The sequence below is a fragment of the Rhinopithecus roxellana genome, chromosome 6, assembly GCF_007565055.1.
Source record: "Rhinopithecus roxellana isolate Shanxi Qingling chromosome 6, ASM756505v1, whole genome shotgun sequence".
NCBI lineage: Eukaryota > Metazoa > Chordata > Mammalia > Primates > Cercopithecidae > Rhinopithecus > Rhinopithecus roxellana.
The window spans coordinates 61,850,335-61,869,690 of record NC_044554.1 but is presented as its reverse complement, the minus strand read 5'-3'; the positions used below and the strand labels follow the sequence as shown (position 1 = coordinate 61,869,690).

General features: G+C 36.5%; 1 protein-coding gene across 3 annotated transcripts in view; it reads left to right on the top strand.

The window, feature by feature from the left end:
* MKLN1 (muskelin 1) overlaps window positions 1–19,356 on the top strand; it is a 169,263-nt gene that overhangs the window by 118,982 nt on the left and 30,925 nt on the right. For all 3 annotated transcript variants that reach the window (XM_030932520.1, XM_030932519.1, XM_030932521.1), the window contains exons 11-12: window positions 699–920; window positions 4,944–5,073. In XM_030932520.1, the coding sequence (XP_030788380.1) occupies window positions 699–920; window positions 4,944–5,073 (352 nt within the window). The remainder of the gene's footprint in view (window positions 1–698; window positions 921–4,943; window positions 5,074–19,356) is intronic.

Here is a 19,356-nt window from a genome sequence, read left to right as displayed (position 1 = left end):
CTCATGACAAATGGCTGTTTTCTCATACATTTTTATGAAAAGCTACAATCTTGAGTTGGAAGAACGGAAGAATAAAGCTTGACTTTTAAACATGAAGTGTATAGCTTAATTCAAAGAAAATTAAATTAATAGTGCTATGTTAAAAGCAGATAGAGTTCTTTACAATGTAGAAGTCAGTCTGAAGACTTGATTGTTGTAAATGTCTTTTTGTTTGTTCTACTGTTTTGTAATAATTTGAAGGGTTTTATAGAAATAAATGCAGAGAGATGAATTTAGCTGTACCACTCTTATTTGCGTATCTGATCGCTTAATAAATGGTAGTAATATTAATAGGATGCTTCCCTAGAATGAAAGGGAATTTTAGTAAGGAGAGTATGATCACTATTCACCCGGAATATAAGTATTCACTCATATATAAATCAACACCTCATGTATCATTGGTTGATATTGGTAAAAATTATACAGTTTCAAGAAAGCAGAAAGCTCTTTATCCCAACGTGTTTTTACTCTCACTGGGAAAAATGGCAACTTGAAAAAGTATTTAGAAACTTGCATATAATAATCGGGGTGGTATTTAGTGTCATTAGGGACAAAGTTTAGTTTTTTTTGAGAATGTAAAACTGTACATGTTGGTTTTGTTTTAGCACATATGACAGGAACAAACTAAAACTATTCAATCTGTTGCCTTGTTCTGATAGATGTGTATGGACTCAGAAAAACATATGATCTACACTTTTGGTGGTAGAATTTTGACTTGTAATGGCAGCGTAGATGACAGCAGAGCCAGTGAACCACAATTCAGTGGCTTATTTGCTTTCAACTGTCAATGTCAAACCTGGAAACTTCTTCGAGAGGACTCCTGTAATGCTGGGCCTGAGGACATCCAGTCTCGAATAGGACACTGCATGCTATTCCACTCAGTAAGAATATTCCGTACATTGCGTAAATGTTATTTTATCATGTATACCTAGATAGGAAAAGAAGTGGTGAAATCTAATTCTTCAGGAAGTGATAAAAACTTTTCTTTAGAAATAAATGATTAGTGTAGCAGTGACAGAGAAAGACAAAACTTCTTTAACAGTGAACTGTTGGCTAATTATGAGACTCTTCCCATCAGCCTGGTAATTCCTAAGTAGTTATTACCTGACTACTAATCTAGGCAATCTTACGACTAATTTCACTGCTTAAATCAATTTTGTAGCTTTGTTCCTTTCTTAAGTCTTTCCACTTACTAATTTCTCTTAGTAATTAGAAGGACAATTTCTTTCTCTGTTCTTATTTTCCCTTCTGCTATTCTCCATTAAGTACAAAGAATTTAAGATTTGATTTTATAGAATTAGAATTTACATGTATCAGCACTGGTCAGGCACAGTGGATTACTTGAGGCCAGAAGTTCGAGACCAGCCTGGCCAACATGGCAAAACCCCATCTTTAGTAAAAATACCAAAATTAGCCTGGCATGGTGACCTGTGCCTGTAGTCCCAGCTACTTGGGAGGCTGAGGTGGGAGAATGGCTTGAACCCAGAAGGCAAAAGCTGAGCAGTGAGCCAAGATTATGCCATTGCACTCCACCCTGGGTGACAGAGCAAGATTTTGTCTCAATAATAATAATTATAATAATAATAATAAATGTATCAGTAAAACCAACATACAGACTTTTTTTTTTTAACCTTTTCAGATGTTTTAATGAAATCTTGGTCTTCTTTCTGTGAACACAGCTTTAAAACAATATCATGGAATATTTTAAACATGTTCTTTAACATGTATTTTAAACATGTTTTTCTCTGTACAAAGTGGAGAGGATAATATAATTAATAATACATTTTTGTGTGTTCATTTGTTAGTTTCAGCAGTCATCAATAATTGCTCATTTTTCATACAACTATTCCACTTTAATTTCATTCATTTTCTTGATGTTTCTTTGATTTTTAAGTTTATTCTTAAATTTTACTGTGCTGGAGTATTTTTAAAATTTTTATTCCTTTCTTGTTACAGCACCTGCTGTAGTGTTTTAAAGCAGATCCCAGATACTGTATCATTATACTTGTAAATACTACTATAGTGTATAATTGTAACAGATAAGGGCTTTTTAAAAACATAATTACAGTTGGGTGTGTTGGTGCACACCTGTGGTCCCAGCTACCCAGGAGGCTGAGGATTGCTGGAGCCCAGTTCTGGGCCACATTGCACTGTGCTTAATTGCACTGTGCTTAATCAGTTGTTCATACTAAGTTTGGCATCAGTATGGTTACCTCCCAGACCGAGGGACCAGTATGTTGCTTAAGTAGAGGTTAATTGGCTAGGTCAGAAACAGAACAGGTCAAAACTCCCATGCTGATCAATAGTGCGATCACTCCTGTAATAGCCACTGTGCTCCAGCCTGGGCAATATAGCAAGACTCTCTCTCTTAAAAAAAGAAAAGAAAAACATAATTGTAGTATCATTATCAACCAAAATAAAAGCAGTTCTTTAATATCATTTAATATTCTATCTGTGTTCTTTTTTTCTAATATACTGAAAAATATCTTTATTTGGTTGGTTTGTTTAAGTCAAGATTCAAAAAAGGTATTTTGCATTTGGTTGTTATGTCTCATACATTTTTTTAAAAATTGTAATAGTACTCTTTCCTCCTATTCCCTATTCCCGCCCACATACAAACCCACTAAGCGAGACATTTGTGCTCTAGAATCTCCCACATTTCCAGTTTTGATTTTGATTTTATCTTTGTAGTGTAATTCAATGTGTTCCTCTTTCATATTTCCTATAAACTGGTCATTGCACTCAAGGCTTGATTTTAGATTCACTCTCTTTTTTGGCGGCTAGGGAGAATATGCAAGAATACTTCATAGACACTCTGATTGCAAAATATAAAGAGGCATTTAATAAGTGGTTGTCATGCTTTTGATGATGTTAATAGGTTGGGTGTTATTAGCCTGACTGATCAATTATAAAGTTTTCTTTCAAACTTGTGCCTAATGGTTTTTGTAGCCTTTCATTGCCTAAATTTCGTTAGGATGTGTAATATGGTGATTTTTCTAATGATGTCATTTCCTCTGCATTTATTAAGTGTGTGATTCTCCTAATATGGAGGGGGAAAAAAAAAAACTTCCTCTCATTAACTTTTTGGTTACCCTGAAATGTAAAGCATACTGAATAGGCAGTATAAATGTTTGATTGTTTTCCTTTATTGTTTTTCATATTAATGAGTTAACTTTGAGGCTCCAAAGCTAACCAATGATAAGTGTACAGAAATTTTATTATGAAGTATTTTACATATTGATGTATTTCTATCCAGTGCTGTCATTCTTCTTTTATTTTGAGACAGAGTTTTGTTTTTGTTGCCCAGGCTGGAGTGCAATGGTGCAGTCTTGGCTCACTGCAACCTCAGCCTCCCAATTTCAAGCGATTCTTCTGCCTCAGCCTCCCAAGTAGCTGGGATTACAGGCATGCACCACCACGCCCAGCTAACTTTTTGTATTTAGTAGAGACAGAGTTTCACCATGTTGGCCAGGCTGGTCTCGAACTCCTGACCTCAGGTGATCCACCTGCCTCTGCCTCCTAAAGTGCTGGGATTACAGGCATGAGCCACCACACCTGGCCACTTTCTTGATGCTCAAATTTTTCTCTTTGGCTAGTAGGAGTACCCCCACCACCACCACATATTTATGTATCTTTTTTTGTAAGAGAAAAATTAAATCATGAGTTCATACTGATTTGTCTAATTCAAATAAAATATTTTTTATCTTAATGTCTTCTGTTTTGTAACTTTATAGCTTTTCTTTTTTTTAGAGATAGGGTCTTGCTCTGCCACCCTGGCTGGAGTGCAGATCATAGGTCACTACAGGCTTGAGTGTCAGGGTTCAAATAATCCTCTCACCTTAACCTCCCAAGTAGCTAAAACTACAGGTGTGTACCACCACACCTGGGTTTGTTGTTTTTGTAATAGTAGTAGTAGTAGTAGTAGTAGTAGAAGTAGTAGAAGTAGAAGAAGTAGAAGTAGTAGAAGAAGTAGAAGTAGAAGAAGAAGAAGGAGTAGAGACAGGGCCTTGCTCTGTTACCCAGGCTGGTCTCAAGCAATCGTCCCACCTTGGCCTGCCCAAATGCTAGGACTACAGGTGTGAGCCCACCATGCCTGGCCTATTTTTGTGTCTTTTAAGGTTAAAATCCTGCTTCATAACATTACTTGCTTTGTCTGTCTATAATAGCTTTCACAGTAAAAAAGCTAACAACAGAATCACTGAGTGCTGTTTAACGTTGGTTTCTGACTATTTTTCTGTTTAGGATTTAGACTTCTAGGGATGGGTAGTCAAAAGGTATGTTTAAAATCACTAGAAATACTGCTTCTCTATGTGAGTATATTTTTGTGTACAGATAGGTTTATTTGTTGTTGGATTTTTTTTGCCCAAATTTTAGAATTTTTTTTAGTTAATTTTGTCTTCTAATTAAATAAAAGCATATGCATGGTTCTAAAGTCAAAACCGTATGTCAAGGTATTTTTGGAGAGGTCTTCCTTCTCTGTTCCTGCCACTATAGGTAACTGTCTTTATTAGGTTTTGGTTTATCCTTCCTTTGTTTTTGAAAAAAAGAAGAAATCTCTACTCTCGCTCACGTGCTCTCTCTCTCACTTTCCCCCTCTCTCACTTTCTCTTTCCCTTTCTCCCTCTCTTTTTGTCTCATACACAGATATTCCTTCTCCATTCCTACACAAAGGAAGAAGGAACCTGAATATATCATTCTGCACCTTGCTTTTCTTCTTTAACAGGATGTCCTAGAGATTACCTTTTAGCAATATGTAGAGAGCTTCCTCTTTGCCTTTTATTCCAGCTCCATTGGGATCTATTGTAAAATTACTTTTGTAGAGGTTTAAATTTTTAAAGGATCATTCTGAGTTCTTCATGGAAGTGACAAGTTTCTCCTTTCTTCTTTTTTTTCTTCTTTTTCAGAAAAATCGTTGCTTATATGTATTTGGTGGCCAGCGATCAAAGACCTATTTGAATGATTTCTTTAGTTATGATGTGGACTCTGATCATGTAGACATAATATCAGATGGCACCAAGAAAGACTCTGGGATGGGTAAGGGCATTGAGTGATTTCTTCTCTCATGTCTTAACTACTTTAGATAGAAAACTACAATTCATTCTCTTTTCTTTCTAATCATTTTTCACCCTTTCTTTATTTCCTTAATTGAGTAATTCTGAGTAAGAGAAAGAAAATTCTACCAGCTTATTCAGTTCTATCTATTTTTAAATATGTGAATTACTATTTCCTTCGAGGAGAAAGTATGTGAATTTCTAAATGAATTGTTTGTATGTGTGCTTGTTGAGGGTTCGGGGGCGGGTTGCAAGAATCAATAGCTTAAAAACTTTTTATTCTATGTTTGCTAATTTTTTTCGTCTTCTGTTTTCACTGTAGTGATCTTTATATTAGGCACTAGCATAGTAGGGTGTGTGTCTTAAGCGGGGAACTTCATGGGATTGGTAACACCTTGTAAATTTAAAAGCTCAGCATCCAAGAGGTTATTAGTAATGGAATGGCTGGTTTGCTTAGGATTATGCATATTGCCCTGGCATAATTATTAATAGTGCTCCATTCATTTTCAAAAGTGTCCTGTTTTGATCATTTACAGTTACCCTGCATAGTAGTTGCTTTGCCTGTGATTATTGTACATAAAAGAGTGACTTTGATTAAGGTGCAACGGTTTAAAATGCTAATTTGAACAATAGGGTGAGAAATTACATCAGCTTGCTTTTCTTTTTAGCTGTTGCTTATAAATTGGTGTTTTTATTAATGACTCATTTGCAAAATGTGGATAAAAGCACCTGTTTCACAGACATTGTTTCTGGATATTGTATTGATTAATACAAGCTTCCTCTAAAACAAAAACAACAAAAATATTTTTTAATTAAAATCATTGTCCACATTTAAGAAGAAAAACTTGTTTAAAAACAAACAAACAAAAAAATAGGCAGGGCACAGTCGTATATGCCTGTAATTCCAGCTAGTCCACAGACTGACATGGGAGGATTGCTTGAATCTAGGAGTTCAGGACCAGCCTGAGCAACAAATCAAGACCCTGTCTCTACAAAAAGGAGGTTTCCAGATAAAAGTAGACTCAGTAGATATGCTAAGCATTTGGAAGAAAAATCTATTGATGAGTATAAATAGCATCTAATGTGAAAAATGAAGGATAGGGACACAACAGGAAAAGTGAAACTTTTATTAAAAAGGAGACATTGGCCGGGCGCGGTGGCTCAAGCCTGTAATCCCAGCACTTTGGGAGGCCGAGACGGGCGGATCACGAGGTCAGGAGATCGAGACCATCCTGGCTAACACGGTGAAACCCCGTCTCTACTAAAAAAATACAAAAAACTAGCCGGGCGACGTGGCGGCGCCTGTAGTCCCAGCTACTCGGGAGGCTGAGACAGGAGAATGGCGTGAACCCGGGAGGCGGAGCTTGCAGTGAGCTGAGATCCGGCCACAGCACTCCAGCCTGGGTGACAGAGCGAGACTCCGTCTCAAAAAAAAAAAAAAAAAAAGGAGACATTATCACAGTAAATTTCTCGGCTTTATTTCCCTAATCATAATGCAGAACTACAGTTTAACCGAAAATTGAGATGAAATGTATTGGGAAGATAGTGTAAGTGTAGTAAACATCTTCATCTATTACAACAGGAAATCAGTAGGTAATGTCTAAAATAGCAGCTTAGCATGTGATTTAGAAATATGAACCTAAATAGTTAGTAATAACATTATTTACCCTATCTAAAATTGTCTTATTTACTCATTTATTTACTGTTACCATAGGAGAATGTAGAGCTATATGATTTAATCTTTGACTTTCTCTGGCTTTTAAGAGTTATTCTAACTTATCATTAAAATAACTAGGAGGAATGTCTGTTCATATCCTTTGCCCACTTTTTGATGGGGTTGTTTGTTTTTTTCTTGTATATTTGTTTGAGTTCTTTGTAGATTCTGGATATTAGCCTTTTGTCAGATGAGTAGATTGCAAAAATTTTCTCCCATTCTGTAGGTTGCCTGTTCACTCTGATGGTAGTTTTTTTTGCTGTGCAGAAGCTCTTTAGTTTAATTAGATCCCATTTGTCGATTTTGGCTTTTGCTGCCGTTGCTTTTGATGTTTTAGACATGAAGTCCTTGCCCATGCCTATGTCCTGAATGGTACTACCTAGGTTTTCTTCTAGGGTTTTTATGGTATTAGGTCTAACATTTAAGTCTCTAATCCATCTTGAATTAATCTTCATATAAGGAGTAAGGAAAGGATCCAGTTTCAGCTTTCTACTTATGGCTAGCCAATTTTCCCAGCACCATTTATTAAATAGGGAATCCTTTCCCCATTTCTTGTTTCTCTCAGGTTTGTCAAAGATCAGATGGCTGTAGAAGACATTCATACAGCCAACAGACACATGAAAAAATGCTCATCATCACTGACCATCAGAGAAATGCAAATCAAAACCACAGTGAGATACCATCTCACACCAGTTAGAATGGCAGTCATTCAAAAGTCAGGAAACAACAGGTGTTGGAGAGGGATGTGGAGAAATAGGAACACTTTTACACTGTTGGTGGGATTGTAAACTAGTTCAACCATTATGGAAAACAGTATGGCGATTCCTCAAGGATCTAGAACTAGATGTACCATATGACCCAGCCATCCCACTACTGGGTATATACCCAAAGGATTATAAATCATGCTGCTATAAAGACACATGCACACGTATGTTTATTGCGGCACTATTCACAATAGCAAAGACTTGGAATCAACCCAAATGTCCATCTGTGACAGACTGGATTAAGAAAATGTGGCACATACACACCATGGAATACTATGCAGCCATAAAAAAGGATGAGTTTGCGTCCTTTGTAGGGACATGGATGCAGCTGGAAACCATCATTCTTAGCAAACTATCACAAGAAGAGAAAACCAAACACCGCATGTTCTCACTCATAGGTGGGAACTGAACAATGAGATCACTTGGACTCGGGAAGGGGAACATCACAAACTGGGGCCTATCATGGGGAGGGGGGAGGGAGGAGGGATTGCACTGGGAGTTATACCTGATATAAATGATGAATTGATGGGCGCTGACGAGTTGATGGGTGCGGGCGCTGACGAGTTGATGGGTGCGGCACACCAACATGGCACAAGTATACATATGTAACAAACCTGCACGCTATGCACATGTACCCTAGAACTTAAAGTATAATAATAAAAAAAAAAAATAACTAGGAGGGACAGACGCAGTGACTCATGTCTTTAATCCCAGTACTTTGGGAGGCTAAGGTGAGAGGATTGCTTGAGCCCAGGAGTTTGAGACTAGCCTGGGCAGCATAGTTAGCCCTCATCTCTATAAAATAAAAATAAAATAGCAGGAGAGAGGTAATACTCCTTCTACAATCCTAAGATGACTCTCCCCAAAAAAGGTAGTGAAGATACTAATTGATATGACAAATAATGTGTTGAAAATTATGACATGCTGACTCAGTGCTAGACTATGGACACAGTGGAACAAGGCAATCACAGTCTCTGAAAGTGCTTATGATCTAGCTAGTAGGTAATATATTCCAATGGATAATAATTACTACTCTTTATTTAGACCCTACCGTATACCAGAATATCTTTAATTGGTGGTATTATTCTAATATACAAGATGAGAACAGTTATACAACTAGATAATGATAAAGCTGGGATTTAGAAGTTTGAGTGCAAGGAAGGTGTTTCTGCCATGGTAAACTACTGCCCAAGATTAAAAGAAAAAAGTGGCAGCCAGGCGAGGTGGCTCACACCTGTAATCCCAGCACTTTGGGAGGCCAAGGCAAGCGGATCACGAGGTCAGGAGATCGAGACCATCCTGGCCAACATGGTGAAACCCCATCTCTACTAAAAATACAAAAAAATTAGCCGGGCATGGTGGCGGGCACCTGTAGTCCCAGCTACTCAGAAGGCTGAGGCAGGAGAATGGCATGAACCTGGGAGGCAGAGCTTGCAGTGAGCCGAGATCATGCCACTGCACTTCAGCCTGGGCGACAGAGCCTGGGCAACAGAGCCTGGGCGACAAAGTGGGACTCTGTCTCAAAAAAAAAAAAGTGGCAAAGAATGATAGTGACAGAGAACTAGTAAAATAATAATTCACCCTGACAAGTAGGCTTTAATGACTGTCATTCAAAAAAAATTTTTAATGAGTTAAAACTATGTAATAGCCGGGCGCGGTGGCTCACGCCTGTAATCCCAGCACTTTGGGAGGCCGAGACGGGCGGATCACGAGGTCAGGAGATCGAGACCATCCTGACTAACACGGTGAAACCCCGTCTCTACTAAAAATACAAAAATTAGCCGGGCGTGGTGGCGGGCGCCTGTAGTCCCAGCTACTCTGGAGGCTGAGGCAGGAGAATGACGTGAACCCAGGAGGCGGAGCTTGCAGTGAGTGGAGATCGCGCCACCGCATTCCAGCCTGGGCGACAGAGCGAGACTCCGTCCCAAAAAAAAAAAAAAAACTATGTAATAATGTACAATATTGACAATTATTATTCAATCATGGTTATGACTAGCTTTAGAGAAGTGTGGCAATTATTCTTTTTATTCAATTTTGTTGTGGTCATAAGAGTAAAAATATGCTCATTGTAGAGAATTTGAAAAATAAAGAAGATGCAAAAAGGAAAATATATCAAACTGTCCAGAGATAGCTTGTTAAAATTTTGATATATTTCTGTCTAGTCTTTTTAAAACTTATTTATCATATAAAAGTTGACACAAGTTTATATTCTATTTTTAAATTTACATTGTGTTTTTTTCCATTATGGTTTTATTAATGTGAACTGGAGATACTATTTAAAAAGACAGATGGATTCATTCTTTAATTACTGCTGTAATCAATTTTTCTAAAATCAGAATCACCATTTTTTACTGTATATGTTCAGTGTATTTACACAATTGAATATTCCCACAGTGTGAATAAATTCATTAATAATATTTGTTGACCACCTACTAGCATCTAAGTTTGTCCCTCTTCCTTCCTCCTTCCCTCCCCACTTGGTTTATTGTCTTCTGTAGGCCCAATATTATTTTAGGCACTTGGGATTCATCTATGGACCTAGAGGATCCTTTCCCTCAGAGGACTCACATTCTAGTGGAGAGAGACCTGCAGTTGTGTTCTAAGTACTGTGAAGAAAATACACTGGATGCTGTGATAATGAGTAACAGGGGAGGTCTCATTTAGACAGAGTAGATTGGAAAACCACCTCTGAGGAGGTAATCTTTAAGATTTAAGATGAAAAGTAGAGAATTAGGAAGAACCATGTGAAGAACCGAGAGAAGAACAAGTACAGAGTTCCCAAAGCAGTAAGGAACCTGGGGTGTTCGGAAATAGTGGGACTGGTACGAATTGAGGATGGGGAAAGTTGGTATGAAACTAGGTTAGAGCTACAGAGATAAGAGTCGCAGTATTTAGTGCCTTGTTACAAATGCAAGGAGTTTGGATTTTTTTTTCCAAATAAAATAGGAGATAATTCAAAGGTTTAATATCAGTGTCTTGATCTGATTTAAGTTTTGAAAATACCATTTCTTTGTCTAGGTGTACATTTTCCAAGTGGTTAATTTTGACAATATTCCTGTGAGTTGCATTGTTCAAAGGCTTGTTGACTGAGGATTTTTATGGCAGGGGTTGAGCATCTGGTTAGAATTACTTGGAAAAATTTCTCACCTAAAACTGTTGCAGTTATACTTAGAATTGAGGAACCTCAGTGGCTCTGTTAGCACATTAGAGTGAAATGGAAATTATTCTCTTTTTTTCTGTTTCTCTCCCCATCTCTGCCTCTCTCACTTTCTTCCTTTTCCCTCCTTTCCATTCGTTTTCCCATGTCCCTCTTACTCCTCCCCCAACTTTCTCTCTCCTAGAGGATTCTAAAATGCAGCTGGGATTGAGAACCACTGTTCTAGCTCTCCAGAGTCTATTTCAGTCCTTAGTTAATCTTAGGCAAGTTACCTAATGTCTCAGCTTTTGCTTCCACATTTGTAAATGGCTCAAATTAGATTTTAAGGAAAATACTGTCTCTGTTCATGGCTACTCTAGGAGTAGAGATGGGTTAACCCTCTAGTTTTGGCTGGTGTTACTGTTGGGTGCCTTAAATTTTCACAAAAAGATGTTAGTACTACCCTCAGGTTCACTAATCTAGCCAGTTAACATCAAATCATACCAGTTTTGCCTCATCTCTCCATTCCCATTGCTGCTTCACTATGAACTAGTTTGGGCTAACATCACCTATTTGGCCTCTGTCTCTAGACTTCCTCTCCCTGTGTACTCTCCCTGCAACCCATTCTCCACACTGCAAGCAGAATACAGCTATTCTGTGTTACCAGTAAAGAATAGAACCATATGCCTTAACATTTATACAGCAGATATTTTTTGGTCACCTACTATGTGCCAGACAATAAGCTATGCGCTAGGAGTATAACTGTGAATGAGGGCCCTATCTTCATGGAGTTACGGTTGTACATGGAGAGGAAAAATAAAGTGACAACCTTAGCTTTAGATTAGTGCTAATGAAGAAAATAACATATTTTTAAGAATATAAACCTGGTGGGTGTTCTTCCTCACTTTAAATCTTTTAATGGTTTCTCCCTGCCCTCAGGATTAAGTCTAAACTTAACGTAATTCACAGACACTTTTATGATGTGCCCCAGTTTAGTTCTGCAGTCCTATTCTTGGTATCTGTACACTTCTTGCCACCAACTCTCTGTTTCACGACCACCGAATATTAAATCTTTATAGATAGTGTGTTTTACTTGCCTTTGAGACTTGCCCATGCTATTCCTCCTACCTGACTCACTTTCCTCTCACCTCCAAAATCTAGCTAACTTGTACTGCTTACCTCTCAGATCTTAGCTTGTAGATCGTTGTCTCCCAAAATTCTCTAATGCCTTAAGCCCAGGTTAGAAATTTAAAAACATGTGGCTCTAGCCATCATTGTTAACACAATTCTAGGTATTCATCTGGCTGTATAAAATCTTGACTGTGCTTTTCAAAACCTGTACAAACATCAGCTGAAATAGACAGACTTTGTTCACGATTTCTTAAAGAGCATTCAGTGGTTTCAGTACTCTAGATCTCCTAAAAGTCTTTTACTGAACTAAGTTAGACTGTTCAAAAAACCTCACATCAGAACCATGGTATATTATATTGCCCTCCCATAGAATTACTTTTACCTCACTTTCAAAAAGTACATTTTTTTCTCTCTTACTAGATTATTGTAAGCCATGAAAAGTACTTTTAAGAAGGTGGAATACTATTTAAATTCCCACATTTTTAAATATTCTTAGAAAACACCAATTTTATCCATTATGTAGATGCTCTGTAGCTTATTAATCATTCTGTTGTTTGTTAACTGTTGTTCTAAAGATTTTTTTACTACAGTTAATTACTGTAATTTGAGATGGACTTAACATATAATTACTGTGTTTATCTGTGATTCAGTAATGTGGCTTATTTGATTAAAATTGTATTTACAATGTGAGTATCAAATGGGATTGTTTGGGCTCATAGAATAAATTTGTTTGAACTATTGAGATCACCGAGGTGGTATAGCTAATAGTAAAATTACTACTGTTTATGTAATTCTGTATTATCAGATACTCTAAAATCTTAAATTGTTGCTCTTTATAATTATCTAAATGTACCATCTTAGATTTAACATCTAAAGATCTGAAGCAACTTTAATTCCTATTTTTAAACTACAGTGTAACAATTTTATGCTCTCTTCAGAAGAAAATTATAATTTAAATCAATGGATTGGCAGCTGCTTTAAGGGATTTATTAGCATTGTGTCTAACACATACATAATTACATCAAAATTCAGCATATCTAAAATTTGAGTTTATTTCTGAGAAACTTTTGGCAATAAGACTGTGAACACAAGGGGTTTAGCAGATTACCCATATGTAAGCTCTGTATTTAACACTAATTGAAACGTATGTCTAGAAGATGATCTGTCACACCACCAGAGTTTTGTAGTTTGCTATAGAAATTCAGTCTGCTATAGTAAGAGTACTTTCTCCTGTTCATATTCATTCAAGTAAGAAACATATATTGAACCTTCTTCATTTGTCAAATGCTAAGTCAAGTATTGGTGATACTGAGCTCTTACAACCTGATCCTTGTTCTTTAGTAGTTATGTATTTAGTTGTTTTGATCTTTAAATTCTGTCCACTCTTTTCCCACATCTGCCATTTTTTGTTCCATCCTGTTCTAACCATCGTAGCAGATCGGTACAATTGAAAGAATAGCAAATTGAGAATCGGAAGACTTGGTCTCTCTTTGTCTGGGTCTGCCACTCAGCCCTCTGCAATTCTAGAAAAATTACATAACTTCTCTGAACCTGATTATCATCTGAAAATGAGGGGATTGGACCAGTTGATCATAAGACCTCATCTATCTCCAAAATTTTGAAAATTAAATTTCATTCCCTTCTGCTGTGATCAGGCTGTGAAACTAAGATATGAGGACTATGTGAGTTATGTCTACAGCACTTGATTTATCTATAAATAAATTTTTATGAAAACCTTAAAAGCAACATCATACTGATTTTCATTTCGGCCCTAGGAATGTGCTTATTGTGCTTACTGACATTTTAAAAAATTAGTATAGTCGTAACTCCTTATGTTTCTGATCCTTTTATACTTTTACCAATTAAATGAGTAAAGCCAAACCTAGCAACACAGAGAAGATTTTGAAGCTAATGATTTGCTGTCATTAGCTGTCATAAGCAGGTATCTTACATTCTGGTTGAAATGTATTTGGTTCAGCCTTTTTTTTTTTTTTTTTTCTTAAACAGTACTTTATCATTATCTGTTAAAATACAAAAAATATGTTTTTTTGACTAAGCATTTTACAAAACCCAGGAACTTTTCCTACTCATATACTTTTATACATAGATTAGTTACTGAACTAGAAAATGGTAGCGCTTATTTTCGACATAACTAGGCTTCATTGCTGTCAGTTTAGTATCTTTTGTATATGGTGTATCTACTTTTTTAGTAGAGTATCAACTTTTTTCCCCGTCAAAATTATTGGTAATAATAACTTTCCCTAATTTCCCCCTTCCACTCTCCCACGGGTGTTTTTGCTAGTTACAAGCTTACAAAAGTATTTTATATTTTTAGATATGAAATTTAGGTTACTTGATAGTAAATGAGAATTAAAGTTCACATATAAAAACCAACATGCGAGAACACTAACAACAATTTTGAAAATGAAAGTTAATGAAGTAGTACTGGCACTACCAGTTATTTATAAAGCTACAGTTTAGTACAGATTAATGGGATGAAATAGAACAGTTAGTATAAAAATGTCCCCAAATACATATGAGAATTTAGTATATGGTAAAGTTGGCATTTCCAGTCAGAGAGGGAGAATAGATTAAACAATATGTGACATGGAGACATTGCTAAAGATTGGCAGTATTTTTAAAAAAGGAAAATCTGACTCCAGCCTGGGCAACAGCAAGACTCTTTCTCTTTGAATAAGTAAGTAAATAAATAAATAAAATATGAATGAATGGAAAAATCTGGATCCCTACTTGACTTTTGTATATCAAAGAAAAGTCTAGGTGAACTTAGGTTTCATACTTAAGAAATAAAATTATAATTCCAATTGTTTTTAATAATCTAGTATTAAGAGAAGACCTTTCTAAATATACCACAAAACCCAGAAATCATAAAGAAAAAGAATGTTTGATTTTTGCAAAATTAAAAAATATAAAAAATTGTTAAAATATCAAATAATGACAAGCTAGCAATTAAGACAAAGCTTAGTTCCTACAATGAACAAGACTCTTATAAACCAATAAAAGGTGGATAATCCTCTAGTAGAACAATGACAAATGATATGAATAGGTACTTTAATGAAAAAATAATTCATATTGCCAGTAAATTTACACATATACAGATGCTCAGCTTTATTCATAACTTTTAAGTGTAAATTAAAGGATCACACTCAGTGAATGTTGGTATGGCCATGAGGAAGCAGGTATCTTACATTCTGGTTGAAATGTATTTGGTTCAGCCCTTTTTTTTTTTTTTTTTTTTTAACAGTACTTTATCATTATCTGTTAAAATACAAAAAATATGTTTTTTTGACTAAGCGTTTTACAAAACCCAGGAATTTTTCCTACTCATATACTTTTATACATCCACAAAAAATAAGCTATACAGAGATATTTATCATAGTATTGTATGCAAGGAGAAAAAATCTGGAGATAGATTGACCATCAATTTATTTGATTTTTGTTTATTTGATTGTCCACCAGTAAATAAATTGGTTGGTCCATTCAATGAGTTCACGTTTTTTGTAGCTTAATACAGCTGAGATAAATCAGTAAATATTGTTGAGTGTCAAAAGCTAGTTGCAAATTTACTAACAGAAGTTAGTTCTGAACTGAAGTTGCTGCTAGTACTTAATAGGTCCCCATCCAACATTTAAAATGTCCCAACTTTCAAAGAGAAGGATGTGACAGACACTGTTGTTTGCTTACCCAAGAGTCATTGGCTCTTTCTTCTGTTAACCAAACCATAATTTTGTTTAATGGCAAGTTGCCTAACCCCAGGGGATGAATGGTGAATCATTTTAGTGTAAACCAGTCATTATTATCCTTTGGCAAATTATTTCAGTTTACATTCCTCCCATGTGACACAGTTCTGGCCAGTGAGACATAACTGGAGGACATCTGTCTTCCCTGATGACAACAGAGAGATGCTGAAAGAATTCTTTCCCTCCCTGTTTGGTTGCTCCCTATAAGGATGTGATGCTTAGAGCTGGTACTGGCAAGTTTCAAAAATGAGAAGGCCAAGAAAATTGCCAAAAGTTAACCTAGCACCATGATTTGGTTGAACTCTGAAACAATATTGGAGCTACTTGCAAAATTTTGTTACATGAGCTAATTAATCTACTGTTAGTTATGTTTTCTGTTACTTGAAGCTGAAAATACCCTAACAAATAGTGAATTCATGGAAAGCTGTTTTTTATTAGATTCTCTATTTCTGTGACAGCTCTGAAAATTGTTCTTTTCCTTTGTCTTAGCAAATCAGTAATGAATATGTGCGCTGGACAATGAAGCAAAAATAGAGTTGAGATTAATTCATAAGTTAATGCAATAACATATCTTCCTCAGGAATTCAAAGGACTTCGAAAATGTTTGTTAACTTCTTTTTATCCCCCCTCCCACAGAGTTTCTTTATGTTAAATACTCTGACAATCTCTCCTTTTGCTTAGAGGATCAACCAAGGAAGGAAGAGAAAAGATGTGATTCAGACATACAGATTAAATTTTACTTCCCCTTTAGCTGTTCTATTTTGAGTTTTAAAGATGTTAAAGAAGAAATAGAGTTGAAGGATTATCATTGTAACTTCCTAAAACAATTCTAAAAATAACGAGTTGGCAGTGATAATTGTTGTATCATTCTTATTTTCTTTCAGATAAATGTTCTTTCAAAATATGTTAATGATTAACATTTACTGATATGCTTGATTAATTTTTCTTTGTGAGTCAGTTTCTAAACTGGTTAAGGTGAAAGACTGGTTAAGGTCCTGGCATTCAGTTGAGCTTTTTAGCAGTTGAATCTTATAAAAGTTTTTAAAATCATATATGTTGCAGATCTTTTGTCCTTCCCTCCTCCCCCAGCTATACCCATTAGAAACTGTTAAATTGGTCGGGTGTAATCCCAGCAGTTTGGGAGGCCGAGGTGGGCAGATCACCTGAGGTTAGGAGTTCAAGATCAGCCTGGCCAACATAGTGAAACCCCAGCTCTACTAAAAACACAAAAGTTAGCCTGGCATGGTGATGTATGCCTGTTGTCTTACCTACTCAGGAGACTGAGGCAGAAGAATTGCTGGAGCCTGGGAGGCAGAAGTTGCAGTGAACTGAATTCACATTATTGCATTCCAGCCTGAGTGACAGAGTGAGACCCTGCCTCAAAACAAAAAAAAAAAAAAAAGAAACTGTTAAAAATGGAAAAGATAGCCTTGTTTTCATCTTGCAAAGAAAATCAATACAGAAAACTGTATTAATAGTTTTGCCGTATTAGAATGAAAGCTGCTTTCTTGGTTTTGGCCTTTAGGTCTTTTTGTTTTCTGATACTGCCATTTTTATTTAACCAGCTTTCATTTTTTTATTATAATTATTGTAAAAGTAATGGAATTCACATGATCAATAAAGCAAAACTCAAATAACATAAAATGCTATAAAATGAAAAGTCCTTCTGCCAAAGTAGCAAACTGACACAGGCTGCTGATTCCCTTCCCCAGAATCAACCCCAGAGAAATAAAATTGAGAGCAGGTGGATTCCAGAAACTCCTTAAATGAGACTGAAGGCTCTCTCTCCCCCAGATTAACCTTCAGTTAATTTTTACCCTTTCACTATAGAAACTAGCAGCGGTAGCCTATCCCACTAGTGTCAGAATTCAGTGGGCAAACATGGCAGTGCAGAAACCCTGCTGGAGTTCAAAGTTGATGAAAACATGTGGACTGACCATCTGTTCTCAATAGTTCATTTCTTCTTCTCTTCTCCCTTTGTCCAGGGAGACTGCCTTCTACTTCCTCTGAAGGGTTTAAAGGTACGAAACTGTTGCATAGGGGTGTGATCATATATGGAAATGATTCTTATTCTTTGTGCCTGTGCTTCACAATCCTACAACTTTTCCTCTCTATTTTCCTTAATCTCTACCAGTACTGATGCCAGTTAAGGCCTGGCCTTTGAGTCCTCTCTAGTATATCTTATCAGAAAGAAGAGCTGATTCCCTGAAAAACATTACCTTGCATACTGACATAACTAGACAGTTGAGGACTACAACTGTCTTAAAAAACAAAAGAGACATACATGATGTAAAGCAGAATTATTAAAACAGATGAATGGCCAGGCATGGTGGCTAATGCCTGTAATCCCAGCACTTTTGGAGGCCGAGGCAGGTGGATCACCTGAGGTCGGGAGTTTGAGACCAGCCTGACCAACATAGAGAAACCCCGTCTCTACTAAAAATACAAAATTAGCCAGGCGCAGTGGCATGTGCCAGTAGTCCCCAGCTACTCGGGAGGCTGAGACAGGAGAATCGCTTGAACCCAGAACCCAGGAGGCGGGGGTTGCAGTCAGCTGAGACTGTGTCATTGTACTCCAGCCTGGGCAACAAGAGCAAAACTCCATCTCAAAAAAAAAACCAACAACAGGTGAACCAAGAATTTAAAATAAGCATAATGAATATACTTAAAGATGTAAGGGAACACACTAGTAATATGAAATAAGATCCAAACATTATAAAAACAGAACCATATGGAAATAGTAGATATGAAAAATATAATTAAAATGAAGACTACAATAAATATAAGTAGGATGGTATGAATGAATTAATCAATTGGAAGATTAGAGCACTCTCCCAGGAAAAAGCAGGGAAAAAAGATAAAGAAATAGAAAATAGAATAGAAAAACTAAGAAAGATAGAGAATTGTACAAGTACCAACATCTTAAAAGGAATTCCAGAAGAAAAGAAAAATAAAAATTTAAGCCCAGGCACGGGGTCTCACACCTGTAATCCCAGCACTTTGGGAGGCCAAGATGGGTGGATCACCTGAGGTCAGGAGTTCAAGATCAGCCTGACCAACATATTGAAACACTATCTCTACTAAAAATGCAAAAATTAGCCAGGCTTGGTGGCACATGCCTGTAATCCCAGCTACTTGGGAGGCTGAGGTAAGAGAATCGCTTAAACCCATGGGCGGAGGTTGCAGTGAGCTGAGATTGTGCTACTGCACTCCAGCCTGGGCAACAAGAGTGAAACTCTGTCTCCAAAAAAAAAGTAGGTGAAGTAATTGTAGAAATAATAGAGATACATTTCCTAAAATTCAAAAATGATGAAAGACTTCAGATAGGCAAAAGAGCTCATAGTGTACCAAATAGAACAAATAAGGGAAAGCGCATACATAAGCAGATTAAAGTAGAATTAAGATTAGCAGAGAGAAAATGCTGAAAGATTTCAGAGAGAAAAAGCAAATGACCTGTAAGGGAACAAGAAGATAGACATGTGACGGTTGAACAGCAATGTAGAATGAGAAAAAACGATAAAGTTAAAAGCAGCCAAGAAAAACAACTTTGAACCAAGAAATTTAAATCTTCCTAACTTTGAGGTGTGAGGGTGACATAAAATATTCTCAGGCATATTTACCTTAGCACATTTACCATATAGAGACCCACAATAGAAACCCATTTGGGAGCAGGACTCAATGAAAACTGAATCTAGGAAATGCTAGAAATATGTGATAAATGGTGATCAAAATTTTTTGTTGCCTGAAGAAAAGCACTAGG